The sequence below is a fragment of the Tarenaya hassleriana genome, unplaced genomic scaffold, assembly GCF_000463585.1.
Source record: "Tarenaya hassleriana unplaced genomic scaffold, ASM46358v1 Cleome13, whole genome shotgun sequence".
Classification (NCBI taxonomy): Eukaryota; Viridiplantae; Streptophyta; class Magnoliopsida; order Brassicales; family Cleomaceae; genus Tarenaya; species Tarenaya hassleriana.
In genome coordinates this window covers 2,964,053-2,983,104 of record NW_010963495.1, presented here as the reverse complement: position 1 = coordinate 2,983,104, position 19,052 = coordinate 2,964,053, and the positions used below count along the sequence as shown (strand labels likewise).

At 38.6% G+C, this 19,052-nt stretch overlaps 4 protein-coding genes across 8 annotated transcripts; 1 reads left to right on the top strand and 3 right to left on the bottom strand.

Moving 5' to 3' along the window:
* The first annotated feature begins 1,190 nt into the window (after positions 1-1,190).
* On the top strand, positions 1,191-5,739 carry LOC104807752 (SUMO-activating enzyme subunit 2). The gene is made up of 12 exons (XM_010533149.2): positions 1,191-1,234; positions 1,393-1,522; positions 1,635-1,724; positions 2,613-2,696; positions 2,773-2,991; positions 3,181-3,282; positions 3,399-3,857; positions 3,948-4,177; positions 4,317-4,410; positions 4,498-4,680; positions 4,762-4,859; positions 5,182-5,739. Exons 2-12 carry the CDS (start codon positions 1,478-1,480, stop codon positions 5,519-5,521), a joined length of 1,944 nt encoding a protein of 647 aa, XP_010531451.1. The 5' UTR covers positions 1,191-1,234; positions 1,393-1,477; the 3' UTR covers positions 5,522-5,739.
* Positions 5,740-6,060: 321 nt separating this feature from the next.
* LOC104807751 (bifunctional phosphatase IMPL2, chloroplastic) lies at positions 6,061-9,093 on the bottom strand. The gene is made up of 9 exons (XM_010533148.1): positions 8,695-9,093; positions 8,202-8,280; positions 7,824-7,918; positions 7,687-7,736; positions 7,370-7,494; positions 7,123-7,189; positions 6,773-6,862; positions 6,520-6,631; positions 6,061-6,372 (listed from the first exon to the last, which is right to left on the bottom strand). The coding sequence occupies exons 1-9, from the start codon at positions 9,038-9,040 to the stop codon at positions 6,302-6,304; spliced, it is 1,035 nt and encodes a 344-aa protein (XP_010531450.1). The 5' UTR covers positions 9,041-9,093; the 3' UTR covers positions 6,061-6,301.
* A 324-nt stretch (positions 9,094-9,417) lies between these two features.
* On the bottom strand, positions 9,418-12,937 carry LOC104807750. Its single transcript, XM_019201892.1, has 6 exons — positions 12,795-12,937; positions 11,735-12,139; positions 11,324-11,367; positions 11,156-11,243; positions 10,155-11,017; positions 9,418-9,859 (listed from the first exon to the last, which is right to left on the bottom strand). Exons 2-5 carry the CDS (start codon positions 12,018-12,020, stop codon positions 10,161-10,163), a joined length of 1,275 nt encoding a protein of 424 aa, XP_019057437.1. The 5' UTR covers positions 12,021-12,139; positions 12,795-12,937; the 3' UTR covers positions 9,418-9,859; positions 10,155-10,160.
* A 1,126-nt stretch (positions 12,938-14,063) lies between these two features.
* LOC104807748 (chaperone protein dnaJ 10-like) lies at positions 14,064-17,489 on the bottom strand. Of its 5 annotated transcripts, none has more exons than XM_010533144.2 (11): positions 17,380-17,487; positions 17,148-17,224; positions 16,910-17,048; positions 16,572-16,631; positions 16,279-16,361; positions 15,821-15,986; positions 15,604-15,733; positions 15,152-15,310; positions 14,867-15,045; positions 14,659-14,757; positions 14,064-14,356 (listed from the first exon to the last, which is right to left on the bottom strand). In XM_010533144.2, the coding sequence occupies exons 3-11, from the start codon at positions 16,994-16,996 to the stop codon at positions 14,264-14,266; spliced, it is 1,056 nt and encodes a 351-aa protein (XP_010531446.1). In that variant the 5' UTR covers positions 16,997-17,048; positions 17,148-17,224; positions 17,380-17,487; the 3' UTR covers positions 14,064-14,263. The 5 variants fall into 5 exon arrangements, 3 of the variants coding, with proteins under 3 accessions (XP_010531446.1, XP_010531445.1, XP_010531447.1); XR_770850.2 differs by lacking the exon at positions 17,148-17,224 and adding an exon at positions 14,459-14,535 and having other exon boundaries at positions 14,273-14,356; positions 17,380-17,489; XR_770851.2 differs by lacking the exon at positions 17,148-17,224 and adding an exon at positions 14,459-14,535 and having other exon boundaries at positions 14,273-14,356; positions 14,677-14,757; positions 17,380-17,489.
* Positions 17,490-19,052: the final 1,563 nt, after the last annotated feature.

Here is a 19,052-nt window from a genome sequence, read left to right as displayed (position 1 = left end):
ATTAATTTGTGATATATATCATTTGAATTTTTCTAAATTGGTTTCAGTTTCTAAATTAATTATATAAGTACACGTATATGACTATCCGCGTAGCAAAAAGATTCTTCCTTTAATGGTATGGTGGACCCATAGCCTTAATCTTTTCAAAAATGTAAAACTTAAAAACTGAGAAGTGTTTGGATGCTGTGATTACATTGTTCTCGGTTAAGGTTTGGATAATTGAATACCCATTTCCAATATACCGTATTTCACACGGATTATACAGTTTTAAAAATAAGTATATTACGCAGTGTTTTCTCTTTAAGCACTTTGATTGTGGGTATTTAAAATTTCCAATAATAATATCTGAAATAAAATTGTTATTTCAATATTCAATATTCTTGTTATTGTCAATTCCTAAACTGTTCAACTATTTGTTATTAGTTTCAGCCATCTATTGCTATTTTTTTCAACTTTCTAAATAATTAAATAATATATAAACACTCGTATATTTATTAATCATAACGTTGAATATGCGTATGAATTTTGCCCCGCCTTAATATATTATTTAAATTATGATTACAGTGTAACTAATGTAAACTTAATGTTTTTTGTGTGTGTGCATCTCACAATGTATATTATTTGTCTGTATATATTAATTTACTTTGGTGTAGATATCTATCGCTTTCGCTGCATTATACGGAATACCACCTCAAAAACAAAAGTGTGTATATATATATATATGTGTGTGTGTGTGTCTATTTTACATATTTATTTTTTGTCCGATTAAAAATGCAGTATTAAATATAGAATCTGTTCGGAACTTGCCAGCCAAAAGGTTTAATTATATATATATATATATATATATACAATTACAAAATATATATATATATATATATATATATATATATATATATTCAAATAACACAAAAGTATTACTTTAATCTCCACAATAATTTAAAGGGTGGGCTGGTCTATGAAGACAAATTTTATAATATGATATGGTGTACGTATACAATAATCATCTTAACACGTGAATATATTTTTAATATATATACGTATAGCTTCTATTTTCATTTCGAGCATGCGTAAAGTGTAATATGCACGTAATTCAAATTATATACATATATATATATATGTGTGTGTGTGTGGGTCAGTATCTACGAAATCAAAACTTATATAAGAAAACATTGTCAATTGGTCAATTAACGTTCTTTGAGAAGTTTCAAATTAACTTCCACGATGTTTCCTTAGGGTTATAGAGGCCATCCATGTATTATTTCTTCGTTCATGAACCCTAGAATAAAAAAATTCATCCCCTTTCTTCTCTCCAAATTTAATTACGTATTTATTTATTTAATTCTTGAGGTTTTTCCCCTCATTTCCAATCGCTTTTTAAATTATTGCCCGCAGAATTTTTCGCTTCTCTATTTCACCTCCCTTCGTCTTCTGTTCGGCTCTGGCTTTCGCTTGGACGTATTACTCGGCCTGTCCCTCCATGGCTACGCAGCAGCAGCAGCAGCAGCAGCTATCTGCAATTAAAGTATGCTCTGAAATTTCCCTCATTTTCTCTGATTTGTCAAGCTTTTTGGAGTTGAAGCTTGTGTTTTTAATCGAAAATTTTCGACTTTTGACATTTTGCCGTTCTGGGTTAGGGGGCGAAAGTGCTTATGGTGGGAGCCGGTGGGATTGGATGTGAGTTGCTGAAGACGCTTGCTCTTTCTGGATTTGAAGACATTCATATCGTGAGTTCATGGATTAAGTTCTCGCTCTTCATGATTTAAGTTCAATCTCAATCGTATTTTGATTCCTTGAATAGTGACAGAAATTAGGCGTTTCTGTTTCTTTTGGAGATTATGGACGCTTGGGTTTGTATGTAGCCTGGGAGATTACTGATTAGAAAGCCCTGAAATATTTTTTATGCTTGATTCAGAGTTTAGGGTTTACCCTTTTTTTTTAATTGATTTGAACATCTTTGAGCTTTTTCAATATCTGTTGATGTGCCTCAGTAGTTTCAGAGTAACTGGAACTTTTATTTGTCAGAAGACATCGTTTTCTCGTAGACGTTAGAGTCTTTAGTAAATTAGTACTGCTTGGAAGAGCTGTTCTCTGTAGTTGTCTGTTTATGTTTCTGTATAAGACATCTGTAGCATATTGATGGGAAAATCTGGCTGATTAGTAGACCGTTTTAATTTGATTCGAGAACTTTCTATGCGTTTTTAGCTGGTGAGTGGGTGTAGTGTAACATAGTCTAACACCTTGGATAGATGTCCCTGACCAGTTCTATACGGGCTCTGATACTCCACGGTTATGGAATTGCACCTTGACATTGATAATTATATAGGGTGGAATCTTTTGTTGTGCTGCTTAATAGCCGGACAAAGGTGTGGTTGCTTAGAGCACTCTCTAGTTAGGGGCATTTTGCATATTTATGATCCACAATTTGGGATAAAACCGAGGAACCCCCCCCCTCTCTCCCCGACTTTTACTTCTGGTTCTTTTGGACTTCTGGCTGTGCAAATTACTGGAGCAAAGAGTTGCAAGATTCCACAGTCGAATCTTTACCTTTGAATAGGTTAGTTCTTTCTGTGCTGGTTATCCGCACTTAAACTACTTATTTGTATGTGTTACAGATTGACATGGACACCATTGAAGTCAGTAATCTGAATAGGCAGTTTTTATTCCGCCAATCACATGTTGGGCAGTCCAAGGCTAAGGTAATTTCGCTAGGTGAGTGTTTTTCTTTTCTTACCTAATTCCATGGGAGATAATATCTTTCTATGGTTTCACCAGGTTGCCCGAGATGCAGTCCTAAGGTTTAGGCCTCACATTAATATAACACCGTACCATGCAAATGTCAAAGATCCTGAGTTCGATGTTGACTTCTTCAAACAATTTGACGTCGTGCTGAACGGGCTGGACAATTTGGATGCAAGGCGCCATGTCAATCGTCTCTGTCTTGCAGCTGATGTTCCCTTGGTAGAAAGTGGGACAACTGGCTTCTTAGGACAGGTGATTTTGCATACCCTTAGGTAGTTGAGTTTCTTCTTAAAAGATGTTGTGGATGTATATACAAAAATGCTAGGTTTTCATGGTCTAATCCTAAACATGGTTTTATGAAACAATGGCTTGCCTCTGAGAGTATTAATAACTTGCACAAACTTCCTCTGACTTTGTTACTTGAGTGAATAATCGGAGCAGGTGACGGTTCATGTGAAGGGAAAAACCGAGTGCTATGAGTGCCAACCAAAACCTGCACCAAAAACATACCCTGTTTGTACGATAACCAGCACTCCGACTAAGGTATTATAATGCCCTTTTCTCTACTGCTCTTGTTCATATTCTGAATAACTGGAGTAGCAGAGGATTAGAAGAGGTTACATGTCAATAAATTTTGGTCATTTGTTTGTACCTTGCAGTTTGTACATTGTATTGTGTGGGCAAAAGACCTGCTCTTTGCTAAGCTGTTTGGAGACAAGAATCAGGAGAATGATCTCAATGTGCGATCCAACAACTCTTCAAGCCCGTCCAACGAAATAGACGATGTGTTCGAACGTGCAAAAGATGAAGATATTGAGCAGTACGGCAGAAAGATATTTGATCATGTATTTGGTTACAACATCGAAGTGGCTTTGTCCAATGAAGAGACGTGGAAGAATCGTAATCGACCAAGGCCCATATACAGTAAGGATGCCTTGCCTGGAAGCCCTACTCAACAAAATGGAAATTCACAAAACTGTTCTGTAACTGATGGAAGTTCAACAACCTCTGCCATGGTGTCACTTGGCCTTAAGAATCCACAGGATGTGTGGGGTCTTACAGAAAATTCTCGGGTTTTTCTCGAAGCATTGAAACTGTTTCTTGTCAAGAGAGGAAAGGTCTGCAAAACTTCTGTCTATATTTAAGTTTCGATTTAATTACTTCTGTTTTCTTACCGATTTCATTGTTTCCTCCCCCACCATTAACAGGAGATGGGGAGCCTCAGTTTTGACAAAGATGATCAGTTAGCTGTGGAGTTTGTCACGTCTGCAGCGAATATCCGAGCTGCTTCCTTTGGAATTCCTTTGCACAGTCTTTTTGAAGCCAAAGGTATTGCTGGCAATATTGTGCATGCTGTTGCAACTACAAACGCTATTATAGCAGGCTTAATTGTCATTGAAGCTATCAAAGTGCTTGGAAAGAATGTGGAGAAGTACAGGTTTGTTATTGTCTCTGTTTCTTCTATTGTTCTTATTCTGTATATTTACTGAATTGGTGATGTATTTATTCTATAAGATTCAGAATCCTTTGCATTGTTTTTTGCTTTGTCCTAACATCCTCCCCCCCCAAAAATGTAGAATGACGTATTGCTTAGAACACCCGAGCAAAAAGATGCTGCTGATGCCAGTTGAACCCTTTGAACCTAATCCGTCTTGCTATGTCTGTTCCAAGGTATAGGTTGTCTGGCTTACAACTTCTTTTTCCCTCTGCAATCTTGGTGTTTATTGCCATATTTTTTTTTCTGATTTTTTGTAACAGACGCCTTTGACACTTGAGATCAATACCCAGAAGTCGAAATTACGGGATCTGGTTGAGAAAATCGTCAGAGCCAAAATTGGAATGAACCTTCCATTGATTATGCATGGGACATCCCTTCTTTACGAAGTTGGTGATGATCTTGATGAAGCCATGGTGGCAAACTATAATGCCAATCTCGAGAAGGTTTGTTTTCTTTCTTTCGTGTAGGTAGATTCTTGACACTGCGCTTGGATTTCATAATTTTACACGTGTTTCTTTGTTCAGGTTTTGTCGGAACTCCCTTCTCCCATTGTCAGTGGTAGCATTCTCACTGTGGAAGATCTTCAGCAAGAGCTTTCTTGCAAGATCAATGTCAAGCACAGGTTTGCCTTTTCTTTTTTTATTCGAACCCTTCAGCTTTCGGGTGTTCTACCTTGAACAGAGTCCTGAATCTTTACAGCGCTAAAAAGGTCATTGAACCTCGGACATTCTTCACACTTTTCATATTAGAACATATCTCCTCTTTTAAGACAACAGTGGAACAAGTCATTGTTTATCGTGGGTTTGATGTCTGAAAGGAAACAGGGTTTTTGTCTGAAAATTCGAACGATCTGCTGATTAGTTCCAGAAGAAAAAAAAAGCCTTTGGCTAAGTTTTCTGGAAATGTTTGACAGATGATTTACAGCTTTGCTGATTCATTCTCAGGGAAGAATTTGACGAAGAGAAAGAACCGGAAGGAATGGTTCTGTACGGATGGTCAGAGTCTCCAGCTGCCAATGGTGAAAGTTCATCAACCTCTACCGCACGGCCTCCAGATTCTGAAAACGCAATTGAGGCTCCAGAATCTTCGTCAAGACCAGAAATTGCAACTGGTAAGAAAAGAAAGCTCACAGAGGAAACCGAGATGGAGACCAATAACCAGAAGAAACCACCAGAAAACAACACAAGCTTTAGCATGGAAAAGGGAATCGACATTGATGACGAAGACATTGTCGTGGTGGAGGATCCAGACATAGTTGTTAGCAAGAAGAAGAGGGCTCAATAGATGAAAAGAAGTCCTCCGAGTCTAACATTGTAGTTTGGTCATGAGGATGACAGCGCGTCTGAAAAAAAAAAAGTATGAATTAGGATTCTTTTTTGGGGAACTTTCAGTTGGTTTATAATGTTAGGACAGGAACACCACAGAGGTTGTATAACGTTTTCACTAACTGTAAGCTTCACATATCCGTTGTTAAACCGGACTGGAAATTTTCGGTTTGCTTATCGTTTTTTTTTCATTCATTCGGTTCTCTTTTTGAAGCATATTGATACTTCAATTCTTCGTTGAAGTTTAAAAAAGAAAGCATAATAATTACAAAGAGCCACTAAATTGTAAAATCATGAAAACCTTATTTTAAAAAAAGTTCTGAAGTTTATGAAGATACTCGCAGACAATTTCGATGTGGACTTCTAAAAGACAAAAACTAGGAAAACTACAATTTCGATCCTGAAGTACACTGGATCCAGAAACTCGGAACTCCCCTTCACAGCCCACGTCTTCGTATCATGACTTTGCTATCAATGTTTGGGCATTCTCAGTTACATCATCATCATCATCATCATCATCACTGAAAGTAGATTTTGACAGCATTGATGTACCCAACCCAGATCCACACAAGTTTATGTTTTCTACTGAACAGGCAAGAAGTGTTCTTAATGGAAGCTAATAACCATTTATTAGGCTCAACCCATAAACTCTTTTCCAAGCTAAGATAAATAGACGAGTAATTGTAACAGCTGAAACAAAAAAACCGGCCCAGTTAACTTTTGGTCTAACAAAGGCTTTTCACCTCCATTCCAGTGATTCTAAAGCTTGCTGATGAGTCTTTGCATCTCCTGCAGCCGCTACGTTAAAGCCTGTAAAACCAGGAAAACACACGGGGATACTTCAGCTGGTTCGACATTCAGGATCTCCACAATCCACTGTCCTATTTTTTTGTTAAAGAGTAAGAAAATATATGAAAAGGAACCAAAAAAGAAACTCCCCGGGAATATTGGACGTACTTGTAGCTCGAGAACGAGATGAAGCTTCCCACAAAAGTGCATTCCCGCTCCAATCGGTTATGGTACCTCCAGAGCCTTCTATTACGGGTACCAGAGCCAGGAAATCGTATGGCTGGCGAATAATAATATGCATTGTAGTAAGGTGGAGGGGAAAATATAGCATTCACTAAAGAAATTATCTTGATACAATTGGGAGATTTTCTTTCGAAAACAACTAACAGTGATCTCATTCCCAAAACTAAAAGAGTTTTACCTTTAAGCCAGATTCAATCACGAGATCAACATAACCAGAAGCCAGAAGAGCATAAGCGTAACAATCACATCCATATAACGGCACCTTCACCTGCTAATTAGAAAGTTCACAAGCCAGAAAAGAGAAAATAAGACATGCATTAAAATCTTTAAGCCACGTACTATATGCATTAAATACAATGTCCTCTTGGTTCCAACAATGGATGACGTGGTATTTGTCTGTGAACACTCTTTGCAAATACTTAGGGTCACAAGGAGGGTATCACAAAATTATTATTTTCACGCGAACATCTAACAAAAAAAATAACACTTGGTTAAAGTTACATGTATCTTAAATAGAGAGAAGAGGACCTTATCTCTAACGCGAGCAAATGCTTTTTCTGCCTCTCCATTGAAAAGATGTGGGCTAGTGGTGTACCTTAACAGCCAAAAGATGAGAATAGGGAGAAAGTAAGGAACTATTAGTAATACAAACGGGGTAAATCTGTATACTTCCCCTTTGCAAACATGATAGGTATCACATATTTCTTAAGCTTGTCTTCCCAAAAAGCTGACCATATAAGTAACTAGTTAGCAACTCAATGGGCAGAAAGCTTACAAATATGCTTGTGATAATTTATCACAAGATCGGGTTGAGACCTCTTCACCGTTCAACTTAGTTATTCTTCCGCTTATTCCGACCCATCTTTCTTTTAGAATAGGCTGATCAATTATACCAAGAATCTGAAAGGAAAGATGAGGTAGGGTAATAAGCCCAAATATGCATATCCCAGGAACATATAAACTATGAAATACTGTCAGCAACTTCACATTCTTAGAAGTTCTCTACAGTCGTTTCCTGAGGCATATGAATTTGGAAACAGACAGAGTCACCATAGACCACAATTGAAACAGCACCGAAATTGGTGATCTTACCGGTTTACCTTTGTACAGCAGAGAGATCAAAGTACCAAACAAAGGTTTCCCTGGGATGAAATATTTACAAGCATGTTGAGATCTCAAAGTCTTAACTAGACAGTTAAAAGTGACAAAGGATAGCGAAAGAAATGTACCTGTGATAAAGCTCTTTGTTCCATCAATTGGATCCAAAACCCAGACATAGTCTGCAGATTCCTCTTTGCACCTCCAACCCTTTTCCTCTCCATAACTACATTTACAATTTTATACGTGACTAACAATAGATCAATCAACTTCTCAGTGTCGTTTATGTACTGAAACCGGTATCGCCGAAAGAATGAAACTTTTTCATCTATTCACCTTCTAGAACGTAAACAAAAGAGGATCCACCATATATCGCCGTCGTAAAGGCCCAACTAGACAACTAAATCCTCGTAATTCAGTAGAGCATCATAGCTCAAGCAAGATCGCTACTTAATGAAGAGGAAACAACTAAAACATTTGTCAAGAGCGCAGGGCCAAGGAAAACTTACATGGCATGAGAAGGAAAATTCTGCAATATGATTGACGCCATTGCCTCTTCAGCCATTTGATCTGCGATAGTGACTGGACCTACACACAAACGGAAAGAGGAAATAACAAACAATTCTAGAACCCAGTATACAAAACAATACAGGCAGTTAATTGGTCATGGAAAATTTCAAAATGGAGAGGGTGTGACAGTCAAAACATCAGGGCATGATACTCGGAGTAAATACTCAGTGTTGGAGTAGTCTCCTCTTCGAACCCAGAAAGATCCAAACGAGAACTTCAGAGACAGAACCCTACACCTTCTCTGATTTCGAGATGGTCGGAAATAACAATTACTTCGTCTTGATTGACATTTTGATATCCAAGTAACTGTCGTGCCAGTCTCAATCAAACCTACTATGCTCACGAAAACTAGCAGACGCTCCATTGCACAATGTACATTAGCATATACTAAAAACCAGCGCATGCAAAATCAGACAATCAAACGACACTCACTCATATCATCTTTGTCGACAATGTCGAACTTCTTCCGGAAATACTTTCTGATAACCTCACCGGCGGCGTCGGCGAGCAAATTTCCGACTTCAGCAAAGAGATCAAGATCGGTTCCGCCGAGTGCCGATGAGACGGCGCCGATAAGGTCGGGACTTTTCGACTTCGGGGCCATCGACAAGGGGATTCGGCCACGGCTAAAGCTAGCAGAGGAAAATAAGAGAGCGAGGTTACTGCTTCGCGCCGGAGAAGAGAAACGAAGAGAACATGACACCGGAGAAGCCGGCAACAGCGGCGGAAGTAGAGGGAAGGACTTAGAGACGACCTGAGACTGACCCACCAGCAGCATTTGCAGAGACGGGGGGGAGAGAGAGGGATTTCAGGCGAAGCAGGTGGGATTTGCTCTTTGAGCCGTTGGATCAGCCTTTATTTGGTCGCGATTCGATTCGCTTGGTAATGAACCGGACATAACCGAACCGTAATTACTGTCCACCGGTTTAGACAAAACAAATTTAGATGTTTACAGAATAATCATGAATCCATTACACACAATATTTCGGTGCAACAGTTTCGATCAAAACAAAGACGAATATTAAAGATTATATTAAAACAAAATTAAGCAAAGGAAACATTTAGAAATCCATGGACGACAAAACTACAGAACCCCATCTTGGAAATCAAGAACCCCACAATTTACATCGGACCACAAGGTTGAAAAATATTGAATTCAACAAAAACTAAATATTGAATTCCATTACCCATAACCCAAAACGAAAGATTCTGATATGGTAACTGACCACAAATACAGAAAAGAAAAGTGTGGACCAATGTCAATTCAATGTCATTACAAACTAAACAGTATACACCCCCTTGAATCTCCACTTCATACCCATTGGATGCATTCTGCCAGAGTCTTTTGTTAGGGTTTTATGACCCCCATTACATTGTTATATGCTGTTCTCAAACCTTATATATATATATATATACAAGTGTGAAAATTAGGGAAATAGGGGAAAAAAAAAGGAGAGGGAAAATGGTGAAGACACTCAGTTGAGATTTTGCACAATGCTTGAACAACACAAGGGGCTGTGTTTGAGCAATGTTACTACTGTTGTGTGCTGTATGACTTCTTTTGGCCATCCCTTCCAAGACTGCTCTTCTCCATAATCTGAAAAACGACAAAAAAAAAAAATCACATGGTTTTATTCCTGCTCTCTGATTAACCCCAAGCCCGAGAGACCCAAGACCCGATGTTTTCGGGCTCGGGCCGGTTAGCTCTGGAACGTCTGCCTTTGCCACTCCTGTCTCTAGTCAGAATTTCATCGCTTGGTTTCTATCTTTTGGCTTTTAGGATTCTAAGCAGTTCTAGGTTGAGTTCTAAACTACATGTACAACAAAATATTTACTTAGTTTCCCATGAGAAAGAGAATTTCTTGATGTAACTCAGAGAGAGAGATGCTTACAAGTGTTCATATTTTGCTGGACTTGGTCCAGAAGAAGCCCTTCTTCCGTCCAGGATGATTATCTTTAGGGGCTTTCCCGCTCCCTCTGGACCCAAAAGATAAGTGCCGTGACAAGAAGGGCCTCGGGGAACAATTTTTCACACTTGAACTCGAGATCAGCTTGGGGCTCTTCCCCTTGTGTCCATAACTGCCGACTGTGTGATCAAACATAATGAGGTCATCACAGTCAAAGTCACTGTCCATAACACGATTTCTCAGTCTCTTGTATCTGGCTCTCAAATCCATCTCTGCCCTCAATGCCTTTTCTGACAGCTTGTGTGTTTTCTTCTCACCCAATGCACATATGGGACATGAAGGGTCGAATTTGTCGATTTCTGGTGTCATGTGTTCTAAACATTCAGCGTGATAGACATGACCACAGTCTAGAACAGCTACAACTGATAGCTCGTTTGAAGTTATGATCTTTTGGCTGCTCCACAAGGATTTCTCTGTCAAGGGTCTCGAGCAAGCGCCACAGGTTTGTTGATCATTGGACGTTCGGTTGCCATGACGGCCTATTTTGTCACGCCGGAGGCCAAAGGAATCGTTATCAAAAGACACAGACTCCCTCTGGGAAAATGACATCAGCTCAGAAAAGGCATGCATGGACCAACCTTCAGAAGGCCCACACTGCAAATCGTTACTCCAACGAGTTCCCTGCCTCTCTTCAGTTGCTGAGTATCGGCTTTTTGAGGTTTCCCCACAAATTTGACCATCTGACTCTTGCTTTGATAAAAGAGGACGGTGTGCCAACTTTAAAGTGGATGAGGTTGCAGGTTGTAAGTTGCTGTGAGATGACAGCGGTGACGTGGAGAAGGATGATGGTTGAGAAGCCACCCCACAAATTTGACCATCTGACTCTTGCTTTGATAAAAGAGGACGGTGTGCCAACTTTAAAGTGGATGAGGTTGCAGGTTGTAAGTTGCTGTGAGATGACAGCGGTGACGTGGAGAAGGATGATGGTTGAGAAGCCAAGGAAAGAGAGAATTTCGAGGGAGATGGATAAGATGGTCCCAAGGATTCTATTGAATCCTTAGTTGTCTGTTCAATCTGCAAAAGAGAGGTAATATCAGTAGAGGTAAACACCTGAAATCATTAGAAAAGGTTAGTGCATAGGGGACAAGCTTTACCTGCTCTGAAACATCAGTAGAGACATTTCTTCGAAAAGATAAATCTGCCACCATACGAATGAATAACATGAAAATGGAAATGACATAGTTAAAGATCAAGAAGACTTCAGAAAACCAAACAAGAGGCAGTGTCAGGAAATAGATGGATCATTTCCTTTTTGCTTATTAAGAATAGATACAAAAGTACATTGGGTAGTCAAAATGTCAAATGTGTTTCTAAGTGCCCAGCTTCAATTCTCCAATTTTCAGCAGATATCTTAAATCCCAAGTGCCAGTTTCTACCATTCTCAAGACAACAGGAATATACTTGTAAGAAATTCCCGTAAAGCATACAGTTCTCACAGATCCAAAACAGGTTTGCGGTTAACAATTATTTTTACAACTAAGTGCTAGCAACGTCAAGACTTTTACCTGATTGGGGAGATTTCTGCCATGTCTGCGCCCGGAAGCTGTCCAAAGGGGACCCTTCTGATGATACAAACGCAGACTCAAATTTCACATCAGACCCATCATTCCGACTAAGTCCATCAGATAACCAACTCAGAGAGGTCTCTTCACCAGCTACTCGTCCTCTATTATCCCATCGGAAACTCCAAGTTGGAGAATACCGGCCATTGTTTATTTGTAAACTCTCACCGTCTGATCTATTGGGCACAACCATTTTGTCTCTAGCAGCAACACAACAAGCAGACCCCATAACCGAAGAGCGTGAATTCACAACGACCAAGCACCCCAAAAAACACGCTGCCTAAATTCCTTGGTGCATAAAAACTCAGTAAAGCACCTCACAACAACTCCTTCCTGGCTAGTTCCTTCCTGACAACATAAAACCAATGCAAATCCGAATCCAGGAACTCGATTAGCATCAATTATTAGTAGAAATCCTTTAAGAATTGAAAGGATTCCCACCCATATGAGTGAACAGAGCAGCCCACAGAACCGGGAATCGAAACGGAACCAATCAAATAATCATGCATCCCGACAAACCGAATAAAGGCTAAGGGTCAGCCTAAAACTAAATAGCTCGTAGCCACATAATCTCTTTCCTTTACTGTAACGTGATGAAGAAGAGCTGTGGTAACTTACCAGACAGGCACCAACTACGCTACCTTTGAACTGGTAAAGCAAATAATTCTAACCTTTCGCACCAAGAGAAAAAATCGATACAGATTATCGGAAAAATAAAAAGAGAATCACATGGATTTGTCCAGTGCTCTCTAGGTCACTGAACTGCATCACAGTCTTCACTATAAGAGCCCCAACAAATTATTTAGGAAACCTAAAAATAGCAATTGAATCGGACAAGGGTATCGCTAAACAGATCCAAGATCAGTGCTGGGAATCCTGTAAGTCATGTCGAGGTTACCAAAAATAGAAACAAAAACCCTAAAATCGGCACATGGAAAGAATCCGAATGAAACACGAAATTATTACAATCAAACTGATGCTAGGAGAGTCACAGACACCAAACCTGCTCTCGGAAGCCCCGAAACGTCTCTACAGAGAGAAAGAAACTTTCACAGGGAGAGAGAGAGAGAGAGCGCGGTGGGTTTGTAGAGTGAGAAAAGGAAAGAAATGAACACTACTGCTTAGTTCTCTTGTAGAGAGAGAGAGGAGAGGGAAAGAGGAGAGTACTTAGTCGTTTTTGACAGTTTATTTAACGCCGTCAGAATACGGTTGGTCTCCGGTAACCGTCCCAAATGGGAATAACCAAATCGAACCGATCCGAACAATTGGTAATTAGATTGGTTCTCTATCAATTTATATCTCATTGTAGTCCTTTCCTTTTTTCTTGCTTAATTAAATTTATTTATAATAAAATAAAAATATGTTCCGCTGAAGTTTCGACTACGTCTGTAATTTTGCCTACATGTATATATTTATGTACATATATAGATGTATAATTTTATACGTTTTGTTATCAACGTAGTATATACGTAAACAGATTTGGAATTATGTTCATGGAGTGAATTCGATTAACTATATAATTTTAGAAATGTTATAAATCTAACAATCAAAGAACAGAAATGAGGTGAGTTATTAATATTCTGCACGCATACTTTTACTTTGGTATATATATATACACGTTTTTTTGGCACCAGTTTATTTTGTTTTTATCACTTTTTAAATGCTTTGTGTTCAATCTAAAATAAATATTATGATTAAGCTCCATAAAAATAAAAGCACGATTAGAAAATGAATCGATAAAATGCTAAACCGGAAGCATCGGTAGGTATTCGGTCTACTCAAACCGTTCTCTGGTTCCCTAAAAATCTGACGGCGTAAGGCAGCGGAATTAAGTGACGTACGTCAAATGGGGACGACGCGTCATGTTAGAAGACAAAAAGGGCGGGGCAACGAATAATTGACCAGACGCTTACGAAGTGACGCCGTCGGATGGGGCGTTTTTTGGGAACGGTAGCTAAGTTATGAGAGAAAAATGTAAATACAGACTTTTAAAGGGGTTAGTTTAGAAAATATGAAAAATAACGTTTATGTGTTATCTCGTAGGATACGCGACCTGGAGCTTTGAAAGGCCAACACGAAACGATCATTGGGAGAAGGGAACATAAAGACGAAACTAACACTCCCAAATTCACATTTAATCTGTTATTTTCAACATATACAATTATCATCACGCGACAAACTTTTTATTTGTTATATAGAATATTAAATTAGGAAATTGGCTATATTTACCAAAACTAAAGAATACAAAATATGGTGCTCATGCCATGGTATGTATTTAAAAACAGATATTTAAGAAGTAATAGAAACTCGGTTCTGTAAACGATTGTTAGAAATCATTACAACAGTGTATATGCATACCAAGGAAGGATAGGTCCGTGTCGGAAACATACAAAAATGGAAAAACAAGCAAAGCAAACCGAAGTAGTTCCCGGGGAATGGGAGAACACACAGAGCAACACATTGGTTCGAGATTTAAGAGGAAGGCTTCGACGAATTTCCGGTGTTGACTTTCACCGCAGTTTCATGGCGTAAGCTGTTTTCTCTGGAGTATGCTGACTTTGCACCCTGAAGATTTCAACAACATAGCGTAAAATATATATATATATATACTCAGTTTTATTTACTTTTTACTTCCCAAAGTTCGCACCTTTTAACCTTTTTTCATACCTTAAAAATTCGGATTTTTACTGGTGTTTCGAGCTTACACAGATTTGTTACCGTTGCGACGATCACATGGTAAAATACTGTTTCATTCAAGCAAGATGATCGAGTGATAAGTTCTATGAGAAACTTCTCCTAAAGATTCTTTTTTGTCACTTTTGAAAAATGGGTTTTCCTTAAAAGCTTCCGTCAGGTTGGAAACGAACCCTTTTCTTGCGGCTCACCTGAAAGATGGTTCCGAGCTTCTTCAGTCCCCTGGCCCGTGCTCGAAGAACGTCCTTTGAAACGCTCGGATCTTTAAGCACCTGAAACAAATATAACCAGATAATTTTGCTTTGAGTATTAGCTCTTCCCAACGGTTATTACATTGGATATCTGCAAGTTTGCATTTTTTGTAGTGTATAGGAAGCTTACTCCCTGGCAGACCCGAGACAAGGTCGACTCGATATCAAGCACGTTGATCTGCCAAAGTGATTGAAGAAACGCTTCCATTTTAGCTTCGATGGCTTTCTGAATGTGCTCCTCTCTGTTCTCTGCCTGGTGCTGGTTCAGCTTGTTCACCTCATCTTGTAACTGAATTAAAGAAACCGCACCTAGGGGATCATCATCGTCCAAAACAGGGCATGGAGGGAATTATGGCCAGCCAAACAAGAAGGAACAGAGAAACAAATGCTCGGTAAATCAGAGAGATCGACTTACCTGAAGCAGCCATCACTTGAGACTTTATCTGGTGGCCTTTGTGGCGTACCCACTCGGCTATAAAAGGTACTTTCATGTAACGTTTGTCCTTCCCCAGTTCCTTAGCAGCTTTTCTTGTGTAAATATAACCGATGGTATGCAGCATAGCCTCGCCAAAACCTAACAGTATGGAAAGTTGTGGAGACTTTTAGAAAATATTTTGCCTATTGCTAAAAATCCATACGTCTCATGTATTACAGGAAAATTTCAGAAGCCTGGTTACATTATTTTCCTTATAGCTGAATGTATCAATATCATATCACCGGAGTATAACTTGGGGGTGTGTGTGGAGTATTTTCCTCTATAAAATAGTAGAAATCTTGCCAAACTACATCATATTAATCGCACAAAAGGAGGACCATTTCATTCTCAAGAACAAGACTGCTTTCATGGAAGATAGGAGAGAGAATTACCGGCTGAAGAAAGACGATTTGCCTCCTCGTTTGCCCAGTTAACAAATTCATCAGTTTGTCCTTCCACAAAAGGTTCAAGCTTGTTTTTCAATGTAGTAACGAGCTTATCTTGTCTCTCCTTCTGAAGTGCCTGAAAATGGTTCCAAAATACATGCATAAGAATAAAACACTGGCGCATAGAAACCACTAGACAGAGATTCAGGACAAAGAACAGTACTTTAATTTTCTCCTGAAGCATCTGCTTTCTGATCTCAGGTTCATATGATTCTAAATCAGCCTCAATTGACGCTAAAGTAGCGAGCGCAAGTTGGCCAACGTAATCCTCAAAGAGTTCGCTGCCAAAGAGCATACCAAATACAGATGCAGGATCGACCATTGCATCCCTGAAAGAATGGAAGTGAATAGATAAGAAACAAATGAATAAACCCTCTAAATAAATGCACAAAACAATTCAACTACGGATATAAAACTACTTCCTAAGTTATCTCTAAGAGTTCATTAAATGAAGTTCCAGGATATGGTCTTCAAAGAAGACAGACAAAAAAGGTCTATATTGCAAAGTAAGATACCAGTGGTATGAGTTGAGCGAAGGTTTCAAGCTGGAAACTTTCTTCCATAAAAATGAAAGAGCCAGGTGAATGGAGTCAGTGTGTGTGGTAAAGAGGGCAAACTTACTGTACAACTCCTTCCTTGCCATATTTGTCATAAGCTGCTCGCTTCTCCGGATCACTCAGGACCTGATAGGCCTCACCCAGTACCTTCATTAACACGTAGAAAGGAAGAAAAAGTGAGTGAGAGAACGTTCAGGTGTCGAGTGAATCGACAGCAGTATACGATTAGAATGGGTTGGCTGTGAAGGTTGTTGAATGACTTAATACCGGAAGTAACTATCAGAATAGACAAAATCACAAACAAAGTTAATAGATTTTATTCTACCATAGAAAAAGTTAAAAAAAAAATTCACCCACCTGAAAGTTTTTAGCAGCTTGAGGATCGCCAGGGTTCTTGTCCGGATGGACTTGCCTTGCCTGAAAATGGCCCTCAATCAATTCCCACGTCATGTAAAGCAGAAAGCCATAAATCACAGAACCAGCACAAAGTTTACAGAAACAGAAAGAATTAATTAATATAACCCATCTTGTGCTTCTTACCACATTATACATTTTCAAAAACATATAACATCTGAAGCAATCTCTATGACGTTATATCAGTAAACTATTCAAACCCATTGGGCAGCAAAACAGATGCGAATAATCTCAAGGACCTCAGCGCTAGAGAATCTGATTGTATAGAAGAAAAACCTTACTTTAAAGTAATATGCCTTTTTTATCTCTGCGGCGGAAGCCTCAGTCTTGACGCCTAAGATATCGTAGTACTCGCTTTCTTTCACCATAGTTAGCTTTCCGGTGACCCTTTCCCCGATGCAAGGAAAATAAACGATTAACCTGCATAAAGCGCATGACTAGAAATCAATCCACCCGAAAAGATCTACGCAGGCAAATGATTTGATCGGAATCATATGCGCACAAAAGCAGAGACCAAACCATATACGGGCACGGAAACCAACAACACAGAGTAGAAGCCCACAATCATGGAAACTACAATCTTCGCACGATTTTTCCTCGGAAATTGATAACGAGATCGAACAAACCCAGACAGAAAATGGTGAAATCAGACACGAACTCAATTTGGAGAATCAAATTTGCGAGGCAACAAAATCAAAATCTGGAATCCCGAATCTAACAAATCAAGACAGAATCAGAGAAAGGGAGAAACCTGCTGATCGAAGAGGTAACGAGATGGCGAGAGGGAGAAGAGGAGACGGATCTCCAGTAGGAGAGCCGAGAGATTTGGAGGCAAGATATATAACAAGTGAAATGAAGATCGTATGAAGCTTCGTTATAAATTATAAATTTGTTTCTTAAAAAATTCGATAATATATGATAATATACGAGGAAATTCCGAGTGAGCCACGTGTCTACTCGGTCAATATACATTCGTTACTACAACTATATGCGATATAATATATGGGCCTAATTTTTGAAGCCCAATAAAAACACATATTGGGCCAAAATAAAATCGGAAAAGGAAAACTAAAAATAGATTGGGTTTCGTGTTTTTCTTTTTGGGTATGTTTTTTGAATGAGGCGTGCCTTTCGGTCTGGAATCCGGAAGTTGGATTTGGAGGTTTCTTATCAAAACACCTAGGATCCATATCATTATCTATGTGACATTTTGTATTTAATTGCATTTAATGGAGGTGCCTATTAAATTAATAGAGGTGCATATTAATTGCATTTAATGCTGAAGTGGTCTATTCGATCATTTGGTACTATAGGAGAATGTTAGACCCTTTAATTTAGTGTTTTCTTAGTATAATCGTAAATATAACTTGAATATTAAAAAAACAAAAGAGGTGAATTCATCTCATTCTATTGTAGGTATCCTTTTGTTTTAAAAAAGAGGTCTAACATGGAACGTTTGCAATTTATTATGTTTTTATAAACTTTGTTGCTATAATATAGTAATAGCTTAGATATATTATTTTGTCGAGGCCTGTGAAACACAGTTTCCTTAAGTTCGATTTCCGTGCCACCTCTAAAGCTTCGAGGCTATTGGAGCACGGTGAACTCCCAGGATACAACGACCGCGTATTTGGAAGAAGCTTTCCAAATACCAAGCGAACTCAGAGAGAGATATGAGCAAATATGTGAATGCTCTTTTTCTCTAGAATGCTTGTTTCTTTTCTGTGTGTTTTATGAGCTAACCCAAGACCACTATTTATAGTAGAGGGAAGAATCTCAAAACAAATCAATTTGAATTTCAAAATTCAAATTTGATTTTATTTTGATATTATCTCAATCTTATCTCAATCATATTTGATAGATTTTCTGCGGATTTGAATCCAATTTGAATTTGAATTTCAAATTCAAATAAGAATATTCTCTTAATATTCTGCAGATTTAAATTTATACGGACCGGGCTTCTCACGGGCTAGGCCCGTTTTGATTCTATCAAATAAACCCAAATCCAACAATATATACATATGTATGTGTGTGATTGTGTACATAATAGATATACATGTATATAATTTTATATATATTATGTATATGAATTTGTATATATGTTTTGTTTGTAAATAGAAATAAAAAGAGAATTTGATATTGTAAGAAATATCTATATCTTTAGTTACAATGAATCTTCCACATTTTATCATTTAGAAAATGACATTTGATCGAGTGACTGAAATTTTCCTAGACTGATTTAATCTGCGGAGAAAGTTGTCTACTCAAGACAAGAAAAGAATGGGCTTTCGACAGTACTGTGCAAATGTCCACCCTCTTTGTATTTGTTTACATGGTTGTACTACGTCGTAGGTTCTTAGCTACAAGAACTGCTGGAATACATGGTCTGGCTTTCATACCGAGAGAATAAGCACGGATAACTTT

Coding starts and splice junctions, on each gene's coding strand:
- LOC104807748 (XM_010533143.1), bottom strand. CDS start 16,996: ATGGTGAAAGAAAGCGAGTACTACGATATCTTAGGCGTCAAGACTGAG. Junction 15,734..15,820: donor TGCTTCAGGAGAAAATTAAA/GTACTGTTCTTT, acceptor AACCATTTTCAG/GCACTTCAGAAGGAGAGACA. Junction 14,758..14,866: donor TGTCTCGGGTCTGCCAGGGA/GTAAGCTTCCTA, acceptor TATTTGTTTCAG/GTGCTTAAAGATCCGAGCGT.
- LOC104807751 (XM_010533148.1), bottom strand. CDS start 9,040: ATGCTGCTGGTGGGTCAGTCTCAGGTCGTCTCTAAGTCCTTCCCTCTA. Junction 7,495..7,686: donor TGCTGTACAAAGGTAAACCG/GTAAGATCACCA, acceptor CTTTCCTTTCAG/ATTCTTGGTATAATTGATCA. Junction 6,863..7,122: donor TTGCTCGCGTTAGAGATAAG/GTCCTCTTCTCT, acceptor TCTAATTAGCAG/GTGAAGGTGCCGTTATATGG.
- LOC104807750 (XM_019201892.1), bottom strand. CDS start 12,020: ATGGGGTCTGCTTGTTGTGTTGCTGCTAGAGACAAAATGGTTGTGCCC. Junction 11,244..11,323: donor CTACTGATGTTTCAGAGCAG/GTAAAGCTTGTC, acceptor TCTCTTTTGCAG/ATTGAACAGACAACTAAGGA. Junction 11,018..11,155: donor TCTTTCCTTGGCTTCTCAAC/CATCATCCTTCT, acceptor TGGCTTCTCAAC/CATCATCCTTCTCCACGTCA.
- LOC104807752 (XM_010533149.2), top strand. CDS start 1,478: ATGGCTACGCAGCAGCAGCAGCAGCAGCAGCTATCTGCAATTAAA. Junction 2,697..2,772: donor TTGGGCAGTCCAAGGCTAAG/GTAATTTCGCTA, acceptor TGGTTTCACCAG/GTTGCCCGAGATGCAGTCCT. Junction 4,178..4,316: donor AAGAATGTGGAGAAGTACAG/GTTTGTTATTGT, acceptor CCAAAAATGTAG/AATGACGTATTGCTTAGAAC.